The following is a 20,976-nucleotide window of genomic DNA, read 5'->3' on the forward strand; positions in this document are numbered from 1 at the left end:
CCCGCCGCGGCCCCGGCCCCGCCGCGGCCCCGGCCCCGCCCCGCCGCGGCCCCGCCCCGCCGCGGCCCCGCCCCGCCGCGGCCCCGCCCCGCCGCGGCCCCGCCCCGCCGCGGCCCCGCCCCGCCGCGGCCCCGCCCCGCCGCGGCCCCGCCCCGCCCCGCCGCGGCCCCGCCCCCGCCCCGCCGCGGCCCCGCCCACCTGCGGCGCGCGACTGGCGCAACGGTCGCTGCGCCCTTGGGCTGTTCCCGGCCGGCGAGGGTTGCGAGAGGAATTGTAGGTACGGCCCGTTTTTCTTGACTCTCCCTTCCCAGGCCCTTGGGAAGTCCGTCGTCTCCCGCAGGCATTTCCCGTTCGGTCCCCAGCAGCGCCTTTCCTCCCCCTCATTCAAGGAAGACACACCGGCTCCCTGCCCAGACGCTGGGGACACCGCCACCGACATCTCTGCTTTTCCTGGCTGGTTCCTTTACTCCCTCATCCCACTTCGCGTTTCTTTCTTCTCTCCCCTCCTCCTCTGTTGTTCTCGTATCTCACAGACACTCGCAAGTGGGGGGGGGGGTCAGTTAAGATTGGCTGCAAAATTAATTTGATTGAGCGCAGGCAGTTACCCAAGCGTGGGTCTCTGCGGAGCACGCAAAGGCGTGTTAGGACTGCTTGCTGGGGCTGAGAAGGCTCTTCCCTCCCCACGGCTCCCACTCCCGTCCTTCCCCGTCGGCTCCATCACGGTGGGCGAACGCTGCAGGCCAAGGCTCTGGAAGGATTGAGAGCAGCTGTCGCCTACGTGCCACCGTCGGGCACACCGCGTTCGCGAGTCTCTGACGAGCTCCGTGGGGCCGTAGCGAGTCCCTGACTGCCCCCTGCCGGTGTCGGGAAGATGAGATTGGGCGGCGGGAAGGGGAGATTGGCCCAATTAGCACCGAGGGTGGCCACACCCCGCTCCCTGATTTTCCACTGAAGTAAACAGAATTGTTATTTGTGCGACAGAAGTGAGAAAAATTAACGTATTATTATCACACATAGGGAATTCATGCTCGAAACATTTGTCACTGTGTGCCTATGTGAAGGGCATTCATATTTATTGCCTTCTGTGAGTACCAGAATTTATACTGCTGTTTTTCAATGGGCTCATATCCCAAGCTCCTGCCCATTACCAAACAAAAGGAAAAGAGGCAAGTGCAGTAATAGTAATACATAAAGTACCATTTTTATAGCACTTCTCATTTTGCACATCCTTTTCATACTCATCCTGTTTATACACTTGTGTGAGACAGTTGGTTAACAAAACTCCATTTTGGGGAGGGGGAACTAAACACTGAGATTGAGCAGTACCTGGAACATAGTATAATACACAGTCAGTAAATATTTGTTGAGGGAGTGAACGCATGAGCTTCCGAAGGAGCCGTGCCTTGTATTTCCTGGACCCAGAGCTAAGTCTAGCAGTAGGAAGCCCACAAATGTGAGTTAAATAGAGAAGTTGAGGGACTTGCTTAGGGGTAGGTATTCATCAAATGTTTTTAGAGAATCTCCTACCTTACCAGGCGTTGTTTTAGGCATTGTGAATACATGGTAAGAAAGACTAGCAAGAACCCTGTTCTCATGAAGTTTAAATTCTAGTGAGGGAAGATGGAAAATAAGCAGGTAAATGATATATGAACAAGGAATTTTGGATAATGGTAAGTGCAGTGAAGAAGTAAAATAGTGTGAAGTGAGAGACTGGGATAGGGGTTACTGTAGATTGGTTAGGGAAGGCCTCTCTAAAAAGCTAGCATTTGTGCTGAGACCTCAGTGAAATAAAAAAGCCAACCATGGAAATCTTTGGGATCAGAGCATTATGGATAAAGACAACTCCAATTGCAAAAGCCCTAAGGTAGGAAAGAAAGGCTGCTATAGCTGGAACGTAGAGAAAGTGTAAGATGAGCCTGGAGATAATAGGGGCCAAATCACACAGGGCTTGGAATAGGCCATGGAAATCTACTATGAAATAAATTTGGAATTTATTTAAAGTCTGATAAGAATCCAGTAGTGAGTTTTGGGAAGGGAGAAATATCTGATTTATATTGTAAAAAGGTTTGTTCTGCCCGTTATGTGGTGAATGAATCATAGGAGATGGAGAACAAGATTAGTAGCAGAAGACAATTACAAAAATCCAAGAAGAAATGACAGATGTTTGAGATAAAGTGGCAGAGAAGTGAATGTATGGGAGATATATTTTGGAGGCAGAGCCTACAGGTTTTGTGATGTTTTGAACATAGGGGTGAGAAAAAGGAGAATCCTAACTCCCAGGCTTTTGTCTTGAGCTTGAGTGGATGGTTGTGCCACTTACTAAATGGAAAAGACTAGGGAAGAAAAATGAGGAAGAGGGAGTTTCATTTTGCTTATCTTAATTTTTACATGCTTATTAGAAATCTAAGGTAAGTTGAGTCTTAAGCTCTGTACAGAGGGCAAGGGACCAGAGAGACAAAGTTAGTAATCACCAACATGTGGAAAAAACTACGTAGGGCAAGTGTGCTCATAGAGAACATTCCAATGATTAGTGGTAAAGCAGAAGAAAAGAAGCAAGCAAAGGGGATGGAGGAATAGCCAGTGAAGCAGGAAGAAAATCCAAAGAGTGTGGTGATGTAAAAGCCAAAACCACAGAACCTGGCCAGTGGTATTGAATCCTGCTTAGAGATCAAGTAAAATAAAGAGATCTGTGCACTGGATTTTGGCAACGTATAGTATTGTGCCTTGACAAACAAAATGAAGAGAAAATGTGGTGTGAAAAATGGACATACTACTATAGACATCTCAAAATATTTTACTGTGAAGGAGAGCTGAAAAATGGAGGAAATAGATGGAGGAATATGTAGAGTCAATGAAGGGTTCTTAAAGATGACAATACTTATGCATATTTTTAAACTAATGGGAATGATCCAATGGGGGTATAGGGAGAAATGATGGCATAAGAAAGAGTATGTGTATTTTAGGAGTGAAGCCTTTGAGAAAACAAGACGGGATGGCATCCAGGGAATATGTAGAGGTGTAGGCCTTGGGTAGGAACTGAGACATAACATTTCTAGTAATAAGAAGAAAGTCAGTGAGTATGGGTAGAGATGCAAATAGATGGGTAGAATCAGTGGTCAGAAGGTAAAAGAATTTCTGCCTGATACTGATTCTCTTTTTCTCAATGAATTATAAGGTATGAGGCAAGTTGAATAAGGGGTGAGGAGGAATGTTTGGGTAGGAGGTTTAAGGGGAGAAGAGAGGGTATAAAATAGTCATGTTGGAGGATGGAAAGCAATCAGAGTAGAGAAGCATAGTAACACAACTGGGCAAAGTTGAGTGGCCATTTGAGACTTGTTTCCTTGTGAGTGTGTGGCCGAGATAAGATGAAAGAAAAAGATGATAGGAGCTAAGAATATCAAGGAACTGAAAGACCAGAGTGTTGGTAGGTAGACCACCTGCGTATCAGTGGTTAAGTTAGTAGCTAAACTAGTCTTTGAACCTAGTTATCCTGACTTTCCAGCTCCTTGGGTTACCATTTTACTGAAAAATGGTTGCGAGCATTACTCTTTTGTGCCATCTACCCTTCCAGTCAACATAAAAAAAATTGTGACCTGATTCAAATTCTAGACTTTCATAGGCTGGTACTTCTGTCTTGTCCTTTTCATATGTTAATATGTACTTATTACATTTTTGGCTTGTTTTTCTTCGTGATTTTTAACCATTATCAATATGTGTTTATTAAAGTATTCAAGTCTATCTCTTAGATGGTAAAGGGAAGATGAAGGATGAAATTTGGAAATGCTGTAGCTTTATAGAGCCAAGATGACCAGTAATAGGGAAACTTGATCTGTATTGACTCTAATAACAATAATATTTAATAATAACAGATAGTATTTTGGATAGCCCTTTACGTTTTATTTTCTCATCTCATTTCATTTTTGTAACTGCCTTTTTCAGATGAGGAAATTGAGGCTCAGAGAGATTAAGGGTCTTGACCAAGGACACATACCTAGTAAGTGGCAGAATTATTAATCACAGTATTCTGACTCTAAGTCCCATATTTTCCACTATCGTAGTTTGCCTCTTTGGTTTTTACACTCCATCATATTCAAAGTGAATGTCAAAGAAAAGCTCTGCTAGATTGAAAGTAGTGGCTGATTGGTGTCCTATTACAATGCCAAAAATATTTTGTATGTGTTTAAAATCCAACAGTTAATGAGATTAAATATTTTTCTACCTTCTATTATGTTAGATAATTTCAAAGAACCAAGAAATGATTATGAAATTGGTTCTGGTTTAATTTTTAGGGAACTAGATGGTAACACAAGTCACTAAACAGCATTTCTTAGACCTCTTTTACATCCTAGCTGTGCTTCTACAATACCCTGTATTACTAAATTCTATATAGAGAGAACACAGTATCCCTTATATAGTGGGCTCTCAATGAATATTAGTTAAACAAGCAATTACAACGGGGTGAATGCTATGATAAGAGGTGGATTCCATATTAAGGATACAAATTGAAGGGAGTTTCAGAAAAAGCTTTTGGAAGAAATGACTTCTAAAACTGATAAGAGTTATCTAGGTGAAAAGCAGGGATATTAGTGTTGGAAGACAGCATACAAAATAGATAAAGCTTTGGAACTGTGAGGCATGGCAAGGTTGAGGAACTAAAATGCAGTATATCTAAAGTTTAGAGTGTCAAGTGAAGAATGAGAAGGTAGGTAGGGTCAAGATTAGAGCTCTGTAAGCTGAGCTTAAGAAGTTTTGATGTTTTCTATGAGAACTTTGAAGAATATTAAGCATGGAGTTGCCATAATGAAGCTTACATTTAAGAGGATTATTCTGTAATGTGGAAATTACATTGAGGAGGAACAAGAGTGGAGATGGGGAGAACAGTTCAGAAGGCCATTTCTGTATTTCGGGGAAAAATGCTTATGACCTGGACTGGAGTAGTGGCAATTTGTCTGGAAAGAAGTGGACAAAATTTTTAAACTCTTAGTAGCTTGTATTAACATGATTTAGTAATTCACTGGATATTGGCAGGAAAGGAAAAGAGGAAAGAAAGAATGACTTCTCAGTTTCTAATTTGAGTAACTAGGTAGGCTTCATTCTCTGAGATGGGAAATTCTTTTGAGAAGGAATAGATTTGGTGGGGAAAGATTTTGAGTTCAGTTGTGCATGTACTGAACTTAAGATGCTTGTAAGACAAGTAGATATATTCAATAGGTAGTTAGATGCACTTTATAGAATCTCAAAAGAGCTTCTGTGGGCCAAACTCATCAGCATATTAGTCATAATTGGAGCCACAATAGAATAGATTGCTTAAGAAATGTGTATAGAGTGAGAAGAGAATAAGACATAGGGAAGAATTCTGAGGAACCCCAACATTTAAGGGATATGTAGAGGAAAGAAACCAGTACAGAAGACCAAGAAAGAATACCAGAGAGGTATAGGGATGATAGAGCAAGTAACAAAATGATGTGAGAATTCCAAAGGGGAAGACTGCATCCAGTTTTGTGGCAAACATTACAGGAAGCTTTTATTTGGAATGACTCTTAACCAATGGATATCATTTACAAAGAAGAGATGCAGTGGTAAGATATTCCAACCAAATAAAAACATGGGAGAACAATTAACAGTTTAATTTGACTGAAATGTAGGGTTAAGAGAAAGAACCAAAGAAAAAGCTGACAAGATAGTTTGATGCTATGTGTGGCAAACCTTGGATTCTGGGAAAGTTGTTTGTAACTTTGTTCTGTAGTAGAGAAGAACCATTGTGTCTGATGCAAAGGGAAAAACAAGAATATAAAACATGCTCTGAATACCTTACCATACCTTATGCTATGGTTTGACTTTTATTTACCCTCTAAAATTCATGTTGAAATTTAATCTCCAATGCCACAGTATTGAGGTGGGGCCTTTAGGAGGTGATTAGGCCATGAGGGCTCTGTCCTCATTAATGGATTATAAAATCCCTTACAAGAGAGCTGGAGAGAACCAGCTAGGCACTTTTTGCGTTTCCACCCCTTCTACCATGTGAGGGCATGGCGATCGTCTCCTCCAGAAGATGCAGTGTTCAAGGCACCATTTTGGAAGCAGAGACCTCACCAGACACTGAACCTGCCATGACCTTAATCTTGGGTTTCCCAGCCTCTAGAACCATGAGAAAATCAATTTCTGTTATTTATTAATTACCCAGTGTCAGGTATTTTGTTATAGCCACAAGAATAGACTAAGACAGAAATTGGTACTGAGAAGTAGGTTGTTGCTATAACAAATACCTTGTGTCGTAAAAGCAGCTTTAGGACTGGTAATGGGTAGAGCTGGAACAGTTTTGAAGTGGATGCTAGAAAAAACCTAGATTGCCATGAACAGAGTATTAAGGGCAATTTTGATGAGGAGTCAGAAGAAGAGGTGGACTACAGAGAGCCTCAGTCTTCTTAGAGATTGTCTAAGTGACTGTGATCAGAATGCTGGTAGAAACGTGGACAGTAAAGGCCATTCTGATGAGGTCTTAGATGGGAATGAGGAATGTCATATTGGAAACTGGCTAAAAGGCCATCCTTTTTATAAAGTGGCAAAGAACCTGGCTGAATTTCACCGGAGTCTCAATGTTTTATGGAAGGCAGGACTTGCTAGCAATGGACCAGGATATGTAGCGGAAGAAATAGCTAAGCAGTGTTGAGGGTGCTGTGTGGCTTCTCTTCACTGATCTTAGTAAAATGCAAAAACAGAAATGAATTCAAGATGGAATTCATAATCAAAAAGGGAGCAGAACTTACAGAGTTTGTCAATTTCCAGCCTGGCCAGGTTGTAAAGACTAAAAAGGTATATTCAGGAGAGAATACCAAGAATGTGGCCAAGTGAATGTTTGATAAAGAGATTAGTGTGGGTAGAAGGAACCCAAATGCTATTCATCATGACAGTGGAAGAATGATCCTGAAGGAATTTCGGAGACTTTTGAGGCTGCCGTTCTTACCACAGGCCCAGAATGCCAGGGTCTTGAGGGCAGAATGGTGGTAAGGGAATGGCCGAGAGTTGCCCGTGGAACCTCAGGGCTCACTTCCCAAGGCCGCCTCAAGTTTCTGCTCCACACATTTTGCACGGCACTTCTTAGCCACATCCGCTGTTGCTCAAGCAGGCCCAGGTGCGGCTCCAGAGAACACAAGCAGTAAACACCTGTGGCTTCCATGTGGTGCCAACTCTGTCAGCATGCTGAGTGAATGAGCTATGGAGGCATGGCTGCCTCCACCTAGATTTCAAAACAGGTAGCAGAGAGCCGCAGGGCCCAGGCGGAAAACTGTCAGAGGTGCAAGGTCTCCAGAGAGACTTGGGGGCCTCGTCCCCATTGTGTCCAGAAGGTGGGACATGGAGTCAAAGATTATTCTCAAGCCTCAAGATTTGATGGTGTTTGTCTTGTTGGGTTTTGAACTTACTTGGGACCTATTGCCCCTTTCCTCTTTTCTGTTTCTCTCTTTTAGAAAGGGAATGTCTACCCTCTCTCTGTCCCACTGTTGTATTTTGGAAGCACATTACTTGTTTTATTTTACAGGCTCTCAGCCTCAGGATGAATCATACTTTGAATCTCACCTATATCTGATTTAGGTGAGACTCTGGACTCTAGACTTTCAAGTTGAGGTCAAAACAAGTTAAGACTTTGGGGGCTTCTGGGATGGAATGGATATATTTTATATGTCAGAAGGACATGAATTTTGGGTGGGCCAGGGCCAGAATGCTATGGTTTGTATGTTTGTGTCCCCTCCCAAATTCCGAGTTGAAACTTAATCCCTAGTGGATAGAATTAAGAGGTGGGGCCTTTAGGCAGAGCCCTCGTGAATGAATTAAAGTCCTTATAAAAGGGCCGGAGGGAACCAGCTAGGCACTTTTTGCCTTTCCATCATGTGAGAACACAACATTCATCCCCTCCGGAGGATTCAGCATTCAAGGCACCATTTCAGAAGTAGAGATTAGGCCCTTACCAGACACCAAACCTATCAGCACCTTGATCTTGGGCTTCCCAGGCTCCAGAAGTGTGAAAAAGCAAATCTCTGTTATTTTTAAGTTACCCAGTGTCAGGTATTTTGTTATAGCAGCACAAATGGGCTAAGATACTGCCATGGTTTGAGCGTCCCCTCCAAAACTCATGTTGAAATTTAATTGCCATTGTAACAGTATTAAGAGGTGGGACCTTTAAGAGGTTATTAGGCCTGAGGACCCTGCCCTCGTGGGCGGTATTAATACCACCATAAAAGGGCAAGTTCATTTGAGGTCACAGCCTTCCTCACCTCCAGAGAACCTAGCAGGAAGGCCGTCCCCAGATGCTGGTGCCTTGATGTTGAACTCCAGCCTCCAGGACTGTGAGAAAGAAATTTTTGATTATTATAAATTGCCCAGTCTGTGATATTCTGTTGCAGCAGCACAAAATGACCTAAGGCAGACACCTTATCATTTTATTGTGGAAACACGATCTAGGCACCTGAAAAGAATTTTTAAAAAATCAAGATAATACCTGATTAACGAAAACAAACCCTAAATACTATAGGAATTTTAATAGTGGCAGTTAATTTGAATTGTAGTAGTAGTATTTTAGCCCAGTTTTGTATTGTTCTGATTAAATAATAATGCCAGCTAGTTGTTACCTTAAAAAGAAACTGATCTAGTTTGAATGCTTTTTATAAAGAGTATTCTCTTTGTGGATGTGGCTCTCAAATTCATTTGTTCAGAAAGACTTAAACTGTAGTTATTTTTATCTGTTGATCTTTCATCTAACCTCAAGAAGAGTTCTTTGAAAGGCAGCAATAGTTCCAAAAATTCTAAAGCAGTACATACTCACAAACACAGATGTCGATGCACATGTTTTACCTAACATTAATTGAATGAACATATGTTAAAGGCCTATGATGTCAGCAATGCGTAGTGTATAAGGGCATGGACTACATATTGAAACACACTGGAATTCAAATCCCATTTCTGACACTCTCAAGGGAAAAAAGTTATAGTCTCGTTTAGCACAAGTTATACTGAACTCTATGTGAATTATGATTTTTGATGGAAATTTGTTTTTATTTATCCTAGTATTAATACTACTGCCAAATTTAATTGGCATTTCTTAACTCTATAAAGGGGAGAGGTGAAGAACTATTTTAAAGTATTTAGCTAAGTGAATTATCCACATTAAGAAGAGTAAGAGTTGGCCATAATTTTTGCTGAATGATCTGTGATGTAGTCACTAGATGTCACTATTATACAACATTGCTCCAAAAGAATAGACCCATAGTATTGTACGTGAACACAACAGGGAAAGATAAGAAGTTGTTTATATTAAGTGATATACATATATGCATTCATGATATTTATTTAAGAAATCAAGCTCCCAAGAAGCATGTATTGGTATTCTTTTACCCTGTTTCTTAGTGGGTCCATTGGAGAATAGAATCATAAACTTAAAACTGTTAAAGTCTTTAGATCATCTAAGATCCTTCCTCCCTACCCTATTTTATAGGTTTGAAATTGTGCAAGAGAGATGTAGTGACAAGAAATTTATTCAACATTATGTAGCAAATGAAAAGCAGAGAGCTTAGATTGCCCAGTTTGTTTTACAATACCACACTGTGTCCATTATTAACATATATAATCAAACAGACATTCTAATAAAACAAGGTGAAAATGGAACTTCTAAATTCATCAAAATTTTTTACTACTTTAAAAGCAAAGCCTAGTGATATGATGATATAACGTTACATACTTCTAATAGAAATGTTGAATACTGTAGCTCTTGCTATAAGTTATACAAACATCTCAACTCCCATGATAGCAAGGTATGTATATATGTATGGATGTATTTATACTCTGCCTCATTCCAAAAAGAGTTTTAAGAAGCTGGTTGAAATAAATATAGCATAAAAAATTTTAAAACACATGATCATAAATGTAAGATACTGGAATATAAACCAGTATGAAGTCTTACTCTTGTTAGTATACAAAAAGCATGCCATGATTTCCAGTGAACTTACCCAGTAAATTCATATTTGGTTGTCCTCAGATTTCCCTGTGTTTTCCCCATCTGTGAACACAAAATAAGAAAAGTAGATATACTATGCCCATTAAAAGATGATGAGAGATTGTAATTGACCCAAGATCATACAACTATTATATTTCTGATTTCAGAGCCCTCATTCTCTCCATTATGCCAGCTATCCAAACATATAATGAGAGGCCTCCTAATAGGACGCAGTCACTGTAACCCTTAGACACCTGGACTACCACAGTTACCTCTGAATTATACAGGTAGGCTTTGGCTTACGTCAAATTTTTTTCAAACAATTGCACAGAACTGTTAGATGTTTTTCTGTCAAGAGATTGAATCCTAAGAAAAAGCAGCTATGGAAAGATAAAATTCATGAGTTTATTTTATCTACATGAGTTTATTTTATCTACATTTTAAATTACAAAATTTATAGAATGTTGAGGAAATAGCCGTTTTAAAAATTGCTCAGATAAGAGAGAAACAGACATTCAGGGAAAGAGATAAGTCCAAAGAAAGATACAGATAAGGAGACATCTAGAACAAAGAGAGGGGACAGGCACAGTATTAAAAAAGAGGGAAAGGGGCCATGGGACAAGAACTAAGGCCCATACATTCTACCTAGCCTGCTTCTGATCCCTGCATTACTCAGGTATCTGGTTTTTCTGCAACTTCCTCCACCTAAAGTAGTTGTGCCAAAGTTCTCTACTGGCCAGGGTCCTAGTCTTTCAAAATTCTGACTCTTTAGGTTTTTGTTCTATAAAAGCAGAACTTTTTTCTAAGTTGTCTGTTCATTCCTCGTCTGCCTTTGCAGAATAATCATTAAGGATCTAACTTATTTTATAATTTGCTTCCTTTTTCTTAATGTACTTGAAATATGTATTCTCAGTTTTAGAATCTCTTACTCTTCTACGAAAAATGCTTTTCTTGTTAACCATGTAGAAATGATTTTGTTGTTATTTTGAGAGTCTGGCATTTTTAAATTCTCAGTTCACTCACTGTATACTCCACAAATAATAATTGAGTGCCTACCATGTGCCAGGCACTGTGTAGATGAAGAGTAAAATCAGAATGATCTTCCTCTCCTGGAGCCCATAGGCTTCTAGGTTCTATACAAGATGGAATAGTTTCACGACAACCTGTCTTTTCTGCTGCTTACAACCAAAAACTCTGAATGAAATGCAAACAGCAACTACCGGAGGACTCTGAAAAATGAACAAAAGTAGCTGGATTGTGAAGAGGAGTCAAGCTACAGGGGTGAATTTCTCGTTGTCTTACAGCTTTAACCTAGAGACAAGCTCCAGTCATTCAGCTAAGCAAGGGCAGCACAGGAGACCAGAACTACAATAGAAAACATATTTTTCTGGCCTGAAGATCTGGGAAATAGACCCTGTAGTCCAAAGATAATGGGAAGAATCCTTGTTTGTGGTGGTTATTGGTTTTTTCTCTTATGGCTCTTCCCTGAGGGCAGGCCCTATTTATGGCATTATGGGCAGCTAAAACTCAGAGGAAAATCCCATCTTCTCACCAGAAGAAACCGGAAAGGAGATCCTGAGAGGTAGAAAGAGTATGTGTTTGGGGTGGGGAGAAGATTCAGGAGAAGAGAGCTGGATAAGGGAATTCCTTAATTCTGTGTATGAACCCAACCAAATGGCTTGGGTCACCTCGAGGTGTGTATGCATGAGATAGTCCCGAAGCAGCACAGCAAAGGCTTTAAAAACAACCGAGATTGGAACTGATGCTCATAGAAAATAAGAACAAACTTGTGATCTACCCCTAAACAAGCTGGCTGCCTACTAAAACAAACAAAAAAATTTAAATATTAAATATTCTTCAGAAAATTTTAACAGGACCCAGAGTCTACGCAACAATGTGTCCAGCATATACTTCAAAAGCACTCAGCAAATAAAGAACCAGGAAATTATTGTTTTAGGAGAAACAATAATTATGAGAAAATCAATAGATATGAATTCAAGATAACACAGATGCTGGAATTATCAAAGACTTTAAAGCAGCCATTATAACTATGTTCCATGTGGCAAAGATCAGCATAGTTGTAATGAATGAAAACATAGTCATTCACAATAGAGAAACAGAAATTGTAAAAGAGAAACAAGTGAAAAATTTGAACTAGAAAATATAGTATCTGAAGTAAAAAATTCCCTAGATGGGTTCAGTGAAGAATGGAAATGAATGAGGAAAGAATTGGTGAACTTGATAATAGATAAATAGATATGTATCTAAAGAACAGAGTGAAAAAAGTATTGAAAAATAAAACGAACAGAGCCTCAAGGGCCTGGAGGACACTTTAATGGAGTCTACAGCCTATTGAGGCAGAAATATTAAACAATCATTCTAATGAATATGTTATTACAAGCTGAAGAAAATGATCAATGTTCTATATGATGCATGAACCTGACTTAGTCTAGAGGCAGAGGTGGTGTCATAAGAGTTCTCTGAAGACATGATCCTTGATCTAAGGGATTATAAAGGAGTTAATCAAGTGGAGGGAGGAGAGGTAGTAGAGAGTGTTTCAATTAGGGGGAAAAGCAAGTGGTAAGTCCTTGCAGATGGAACATTGTAATTTCAAGGAACTGAAAGAATGTGAGAGTGGCTCATAGTGGGAAAAAAAAAAGGTGGGCAATGGTATGAAATTGGGCTAGAAAGGGAGCCAGGGACCATATTGTACAAAATCCCATAGGTCATGTTAAATAAAATTTTGTCTATATCTTAAAGCCAGTAAGGAGTATTGGGGAACCCAACCATTGAACTAGTGGAGGATTGAGGGACTTCACAATTCCCAACTTTTAGCAATTGATTAAAGAATGAGCCTAAAAAAGTAATAGGAATTGAATAAGAAGAAAGATGACGGAAATGAGAGTGTGATTTAACAAGAGCCAAAAGAAGAATGTTTCATCATGCCATGTATTCACATGGAATCTTGTTTTGATGTTAGCTAGAATTATTTTGTGGAGTGAAAGGAGTAGAACCTCAACTAGAGAATATTAAGGAATGAGTGGTTAATGGGGAAAAGGAGACTGCGAGAACCAACAACTCTCCAAAAAGTTTATCAGTGAAAGGAAAGAGACAGAGCAATAATGAATGGGGATGTGGGTTTCTGGGAAATTTTGTTAAAATGAGCTCATTTAAAAGTCATTGGGAATAATCTGGTTGAAAGGAAATTGGAAATGAAGGATAATTGATCAGGCAGAGAAGGATCATTGGTAGTTTAAAATTCTTGAAAATTCAGGAATGATCCAAAACTAAGGCTCTCTGATTGCCTTAGATAGGTAGAGGACACTTCCTTTAATGTAAGAAGAAGAAAGGAGAGATGGATAGGTTTATAGATGGAAGTTGAAGGTAAGGTTATTTACTGAAAATGAAGGGGAATATGTAGAAGATCAGTGGTTTGAGAAGAGTGGAAAGGGTTTGGAATACTAGTTGGGGAAAGTAAGTTGACAGAAAACGTATACTAGAATTAGTATGTTTTAAAGGCCCGCTTGGCTGTTATGTATTTATAGTGATGCCAGGTTACTCTAGCATAGCTTTCTGTAGCAGTTTTCAGTTCTCAATTAAGTGAATAGAGAAGTGGGATAATAGGGTTGGTGCAGGATTGAGGTTTTTCTAGAAAAGTGCAACAACAAAGCAATAATAAACATATTTCAAGAGAATTTAGGATATTGATAACAATATATTGGGGATGATGGATCACATATGTTGAATATAAAAAGAAGAAGTAAAGAAGGAAAAGGGCTAAGGATTGAGCTAAAGGGGTCGCTGTACTGCACATCCTGATGAAATTGAAGGAAAACTGGAGGCAATTAAATAAATATAATTGGATAAGAAAACTAAAAAATGATGAAGTATTCACAATGGTAGATCTTGAATTAGTGATTATTGATAATAAAGCATTTCAGAGAAGGGTTCAGCATGGCCTTTCCTTTACAGGAAAGGAAATAAAGAACTGAGGAATCAAGGTAGCAGATGACTTATCCAAGTGTATAAGATACTCACAAAGATTACAGATTTTGGGATCAGGTGTTAATGTTTTGGTGAATAATGGAAAGGTACCAAAATGAGGTCAGTAAATGACAGTGAGAAGAGGGAGAACATGATATTAAATTATAAAAGTTTCAAAGGAGCAAGGATTTTGTTTTGTTTTGTTTTTACATAAGAGGGTTTAGAATAGCAGTGGGGTGTCAGAAAGAATGCTAGCAAATAAATAGCTACTATGTAAGGGGACTATAGGGAAAGTAATGTCCTTAAAGAAAGGGCTTCATTTCAGGTAGGGCACAGTATTGAGAGCATGCTTTGAAAAGGGGTTGAGAATATAAGAGAGTTTGATAATTGTCTAATAAAAGTTCCGGAGTTCTCAGTGAAGTTCTTGGGAGGTACGGACCAAGTAGAGGGCTGGTCAGAGGCAATGGAATAGCATTATTGGCATGATAGCCAGTGGTCTTAACAGCTTTGTAATTGATATCCAATGAGCTATTTCTAAATAATTTCATCTTTCTATGACTGTTTTTTCTATTTTCAAGTTTTTCTTAAGGCTCTTTTTTTTATTTCCTAAGGATCTTGTTTGTAATAGTTCCTTTTCAAAACTGGAAAAGCTAAAAAATTAGATAGTTTTTTGACACATTTTTTCACTCTTCTCAGTAGACCATTGAATCTTTTATAGCTAAGTTATCATAGCCATTTTCTAAATATAGGCATCTAAACTTTTATGAGAGCTTTAGTCTGTGTCTGGCATGGTGCCTGACACATTGTAAGCACTTTAGTTCTAAGAGCATGGGCCCTGGAGTTTGACTGCCTCCTTTTGACCCCAACGCCTTTATTTATAGCTATGTAACCTTGGAGAAGCTAATTCAACTCATCCAGGATAGGAAGGCATGGACAGAGTGAACCAAAGTGAAATGATAAGGTATCCCTGGAATGGGAGAAACAAGTTAGGTGACCTTTATTTATTGAGGACATCATCTTAGGCAAAATCCCTAGAGGACTATGCCCAAGGAACCAGGACAAATTGAAGTAAAACTGAATATTACAAAGCTTTCTCAACTGAGCTCAGTCTCTGATTTCCTTAAGGTGATTAGCACTACTGCTACTCCAAATATTTCTCTCTGGAGGAAGACTGTACAGATTTTTTAATATACAATATCAAGTTTTCAGTAACAATTGTTAACCCTGCTAACTATTAGGCAATGCTATATGATCCTAAGTCAAGATAGAAAATTGAAACAGACTCAAAGATGACCCAGAATAACTATGATTGTAAGAACTAAAACTATAAAAATTCTTCAAATAAAAATATAAGAGGAAAGTTTAATGGATTTGGCGATGATTTCTTGTATATGATATCAAAAGCACAGGAAACAAAAGAAAAAATAGATAAACTGGATTGCATTAAAATTAAAAACTTTTGTGTAACAAAGGACACTATCAGCAGAATGACATGGCAACCCACAGAATGAGAGAAAATATTTGCAAATCATATCAGATAAGAGATTAATATCTATAGTACACAAAGAAGTTCTACAACTCAACAACATAAAAACAAACAACCCAATTAAAAAATGGGCAAAGGGCTTGAATAGACATTTCTCCAAAAAAGATATATACAAATAATCAATAAGCATATGAAAAGATGCTCAACATCACTAATCATTAGGGAAGTTCATATTGAAACTACCACGGCATACCATTTTATACACATTAGGATGACTATTATCAAAACCAGAAAATAACAAGGGTATGCATGCATGTAGAGAAATTAGAACCCTTCAGCATTGCTGGCATGAATGTAAAATGATATTGCTGCTGTGAAAAACAGTCTGATGATTCCTCAAAAAATTAAACATAAAATTATCTTGATCCACCAATTCCATGTCTAGGTATATACCCCAAAAAATTCAAAGCAGGGACTCAGATATTGGTACACCTATGTTCATAGTAACATTACTCCCAATAGGCAAAAAGTAAAAACAACCCAATGCCCATTGGCAAATGAATGGATGAATAAAATGTGATATATACATGAAATGGATATTATTCAGCCTTGTAAAAGTAAGAAAATTCTGAAACATGCTATAATATGGATAAACTTTGAAAGCATTATGCTAAGTGGAATAGGCCAGACTAAAAAGGACAAATATATGATTTATATAAGGTATCTAGAATAGTCAAATACATAGAGACAGAAAGTAGAATGGTAGTTACCAGGGGCTTGGGGGAGGAGAGATTGGGGAGTTATTGTTTAATGTATACAGAGTTTTTCTTTGAGGTGATAAAAAGTTCTGGAGATGGATAGTGGTGATGATTAACAGTGTGAAATGTACTTAATACCACTGAACTGTACACTTTAAAGCGGTTACAATGATAAATTTGATGTATATTTTATCACAAGAATTTTTTTTAAAATAACTATGATTAATATCAACCAAAGTAAAAAAAGATAAATGTTATCTTCAAGGAAGTCATGGCAAGAATGACAGCTAAATTTTCAACAGAAACTATGGAAGCCAGAATACAGTGGAACATCTTTAAAGTGCTTAAAATAAATTCTAGCCTAAAGTTCCGTGTCCAAGGAGAATCACTTTCAAAAGTGACAGTGAGATAAAGACATTTTCAGCCAAAGAAATAATGAAAGAATTTATCACCAACAGATCTATATTAAAAGAAATGCTTAATTCTTTGTGGTGGGGAGCTAAGGAAAAAAAAATGCTGCAAACAGATAATACCAAGGTTATCAAGAATGTAGAGCAACAGTAAAGACAGGTTATATTTTTTTTTCTTCCTTCCTTTCGTTGTTTCTTCTTTCTTTCTTTCTTCTTTGTTTCTTCTTTCTTTCTTTCCTTTCTCTTTCTCTTTCTTTTTTTCTTTCTTTCTTTCTCTCTCTCTCTTTTTTCTTTCTCTCTCTCTTTCTTTCTTTCCCCTCCTCCCTCCCTTTCTTTCTTTCTTTCTTTCCTTTCTTTTTTTTTGCAGACCCCTCCCCTAAAGACAGGTTATAGCCAGAACAATAAAGAAAGAAAAACAGAGGAAGTACATAAAATTTAAAAGGAAAAAATAAAACTTATATTTGCCAACCACATATTCATATACTCAGAAAATCCAAGAGAACCTACAGACTGTTAGAAATAAGTGGATTTATCAAGGCCTGATACAAAGTGAAATGAGCAAATCTTGTATTTCTGTATTCCATCAAAAACAATAAATTTTTTAAATGATACTATTTTTATTAGCATCCAAAAAACATCAAATACCTAAAAATAAGCTTAATAAAAAATGTGCAGTTCTTTACAGTGAAAACTACAAAACATTATTAAGACTAATCAAAGCAAATCTAAATAAATGGAGGGATATAGAATGTTCAAGGATTAAAAGATTCAATATTGTTAAGATGTCAGTTCTCCCCAAATTGATCTAAAGATTCAGTGCAATTTCAGTGAAAATTCCAGCAGCATGTTTGTTTGTGTGTGTGTGTGTACACGTGTGTATGTGGTATGTCTAAATTGACAACTTGGTTCTAAAATTTATGTGGAAATTAAAAGGGCCAAAGAGTCAATCCACCTATGAAGAAAAACAAAACTGAGAATTTATAACACCATATATCAATACCTATTATACAAGCACCAGTGTAATGTTGACATGAGATAGACAATGGGCCAGGGGAACAGAATTGAATTTAAAAATAAATTCACATATATGTGGTCACCTGATTTATACTGAAGGTAGCGTTACAATGCAATAGGTAAAGGATGATCTTTTTAATAAATGGTGCTGGGTCAATTAGATATCAATATGGGAAAAATGAATTTTGATTTCTTCCTCATACTCCATACAAAAAAATCAATCTCAAATGGATCATGGACCATAGACCTATTGTTTTTCCTTTAACATAGGAAAGGAAAAATAATAATGCATCTAGAAGAATATATACTAGAATACATTTATGGCCTCAGGGTTGGCAAAGATTTCTGAAACAATAAAACCTTTAACTATAAAGGAAGAAAAGGATAAACTGGACTAAATTAAAATATATTTTTAAGAATACATCATCACAGTGAAAAGGAAAGCCACAGAGAGATAATATTGGCTAATTATATACCCAATAAAAGATTAATATCCAGAATACAGAAAAAACTTTTTAACAAATCCATATGAAAGTAGTCTCCAATACAACAAAAAATGGGCAAGAGATTTGAACATTTAACTGAGGATGTTCAAATGGTCAATAAATATATGAAAAAATATTTATTAATCATCAAGAGAATGCAATTTAAATCCACAATGGATTATCACCAGAATAGCTAAGAAGAAAAAGACAGACAATACCAAGGTTAACAAGGACTTGAATAATATTAAAGAGTATTTGGTACAAATTGCAACTCTGCCAGATGCTAGTTGTATAGCTTTGGGAATACTTAACTTTCCTGTGTCTCAGTTTCAACACCTATAAAATGGGGATAATAATGGTAAGTACCTCATAGAGTTTTTATGATAATTGAATGAAATGATTCATGTTAAGTGCTTTGAACGAAATGATAAAGGAGACACAAGTTATCAAAATCTGCTTTAATAAAGTTATCAATTCAGTTATGATCCCTTATAGGATTTTATTTATACAGTAATATTTTACTTCATTGCAGTGAGACAATAGATGTGAAGCACCTAGAAATTTTTTATTAAAAATTTTCACTATTGAAATTGCTTGTCTTTTTAAAAAGTATAGATTTTTGAAACACTGTGAGGTATGGTAATTTAGATTACCTGCAAATTAAAACTTGAAATCTTTAGTTTTATTTTCAACAGTAACTCAAGAATTGAGACAAAGATAATTTAAGACAAAGGCACTCTACCTAAATTCAGAGCAAGCAAAGATCACAGAGAAGGGAGAAATAACAGATATTTTAAAACAGAAGTTCCCAGACATAATTCTTCTGTTAATGTGGTTCTAGCTCATTCTTAGTCAAAATAACATCTTATAGATGTTTAACTGTTGGACCCATAGACCTTTCAAATGGACCACATAACAAGATAGTTATGTGTCAGTAACTTATAGATGCAGGAATTAATGTAGTTGATCATATTTCATTTTAAATTTTTGTAGAATCCCTTATGCAGGAGTATGAAGATAGAGTAAATCAACTGGAGAAATTATCTCAAACATACTAGTTCAGTGCCTGAAATAAAGAATTGAATTTTCTGAAATATGCTTCTAAGATACATCCCAGTATTATGAACTATTAAGAAGTGTTAAATTTCTGTATGATTATGGTTTTTTAAAACTTGTGCACATAGCTTTCATTAATAACCTTAAAAATGAATATTTGGAGCTGTTTTCACCATAAAGATATCTGACTTGACTCTGATAAAACTTTATAACAAATGAATCATTAAAAATTAATCCCCCAACCATGTTTGATTTCATATGGATTTATAGTCCTGTTTTTTTCTTTCCAATTATTTTTCTTTTAAATCTTAGCATGCACACCACAGAATCAAAAAATGAACATTTGGAGGATAAAAACTCCCAAACATCTACAATTCCTCAGGTAAAACCTTAAAACTATATTGTAATATATGATATAAAATGAATCTGATCTTAAAATTTATTTCTAAAATTTATCTATTAGTTCCTTTTATATGTCTGGTTAAAAAATGAAAAGTGGTAATTTTGAAATAGCTAGTTTTAATGGGTCCTAGGAAATGAGCAGAAAGAATGGACCAAATGAAAAGAGGAGACTACAAAGTATTTTAGAAATGAAGAGTGCAGATTTTAGGAATAAGAAGAAATGTGGCTTATGATTTATTGGCACATCCAGGAAAAACTCAGTAATTTAAACTAAGGTAAAGATGAGTCTCAATTAATTATAATATTATGCTGTATATTTTGAAGAGATGCAAGTTTTTTATAAGTGTATAGAGTCATTAGACCCTTTGTTGATCTAGTTTTACTAAATAATAATTGCTTATAATTAGAATTATAATTTGCTTATTTATTAAAGTAGAGATTTCTACAGTTCTTAAGGGCCAAAAAAGTCCTTTCTAAAAATATTTTAAATATTCACCATTGATTCTAATTACTTTATCTGTGAAGAAGTCATCCTAGTCTATGTTAATTTATTATAATTCTGAAATAATAAAGCAAAATAATGTAGTTTTACTCTATATGACCTTTCACCCACCTTAATAAAAATTCACTATTGTGTCTTTAGCCCTTTTATATGGTGACAGAAATTTCTAGAAAAAGCCTCTCCGGGCCGGGCGCGGTGGCTCACGCCTGTAATCCTAGCACTCTGGGAGGCCGAGGCGGGTGGATCGCTCAAGGTCAGGAGTTCGAGACCAGCCTGAGCGAGACCCCGTCTCTACTAAAAATAGAAAGACATTATATGGACAACTAAAAATCTATATAAAAAAATTAGCCGGGCATAGTGGCGCGTGCCTGTAGTCCCAGCTACTCGGGAGGCTGAGGCAGGAGGATCGCTTGAGCCCAGGAGTTTGAGGTTGCTGTGAGCTAGGCTGACGCCACGGCACTCACTCTAGCCTGGGCAACAAAGTGAGACTCTGTCTCAACAACAAAAAAAAAAAAAAAAGAAAAAGCCTCTCCGCCGGAACTCCAACCGGTTAATCATGATCAGATCTGAAGAACTTTGACTTTAAAGAGCTACAGAATTCATTTTAGCCATCAGCTGCTATGGTGTCTTTGTCTCCCTAGTCGTTAAATGTTAACTCTCCCCTTCCTCTATCTGTCTATGCACTCCAGCCTTTGTTACCATTTCCTGTGACAATATGATGTTCTCTCTCCCACTGCACAATATGATCAATATTATCAATCTACTCAAAGCGCTATGCCCATGGCAACCATAAGGCAAATTTGGAAATCTCTATTCCCGGGTTAAATCTACTCTGGTATGTTGTTGTTGATGTTATTATTTATATTGGTTTTTTTTAAATGAGGAAAAGTTCTT

At 37.5% G+C, this 20,976-nt stretch overlaps 1 protein-coding gene across 1 annotated transcript in view; it reads left to right on the forward strand.

The window, feature by feature from the left end:
- The first annotated feature begins 233 nt into the window (after positions 1–233).
- The window catches only part of SLC9B1 (solute carrier family 9 member B1), a 72,435-nt gene continuing 51,692 nt past the window's right edge, over positions 234–20,976 (forward strand). Inside the window, exons 1-2 of the mRNA XM_069485463.1 lie at positions 234–277; positions 19,491–19,560. Of these exons, the coding sequence (XP_069341564.1) occupies positions 19,492–19,560 (69 nt within the window). The 5' untranslated portion in view covers positions 234–277; position 19,491. The remainder of the gene's footprint in view (positions 278–19,490; positions 19,561–20,976) is intronic.

The sequence above is a fragment of the Eulemur rufifrons genome, chromosome 13, assembly GCF_041146395.1.
Source record: "Eulemur rufifrons isolate Redbay chromosome 13, OSU_ERuf_1, whole genome shotgun sequence".
NCBI lineage: Eukaryota > Metazoa > Chordata > Mammalia > Primates > Lemuridae > Eulemur > Eulemur rufifrons.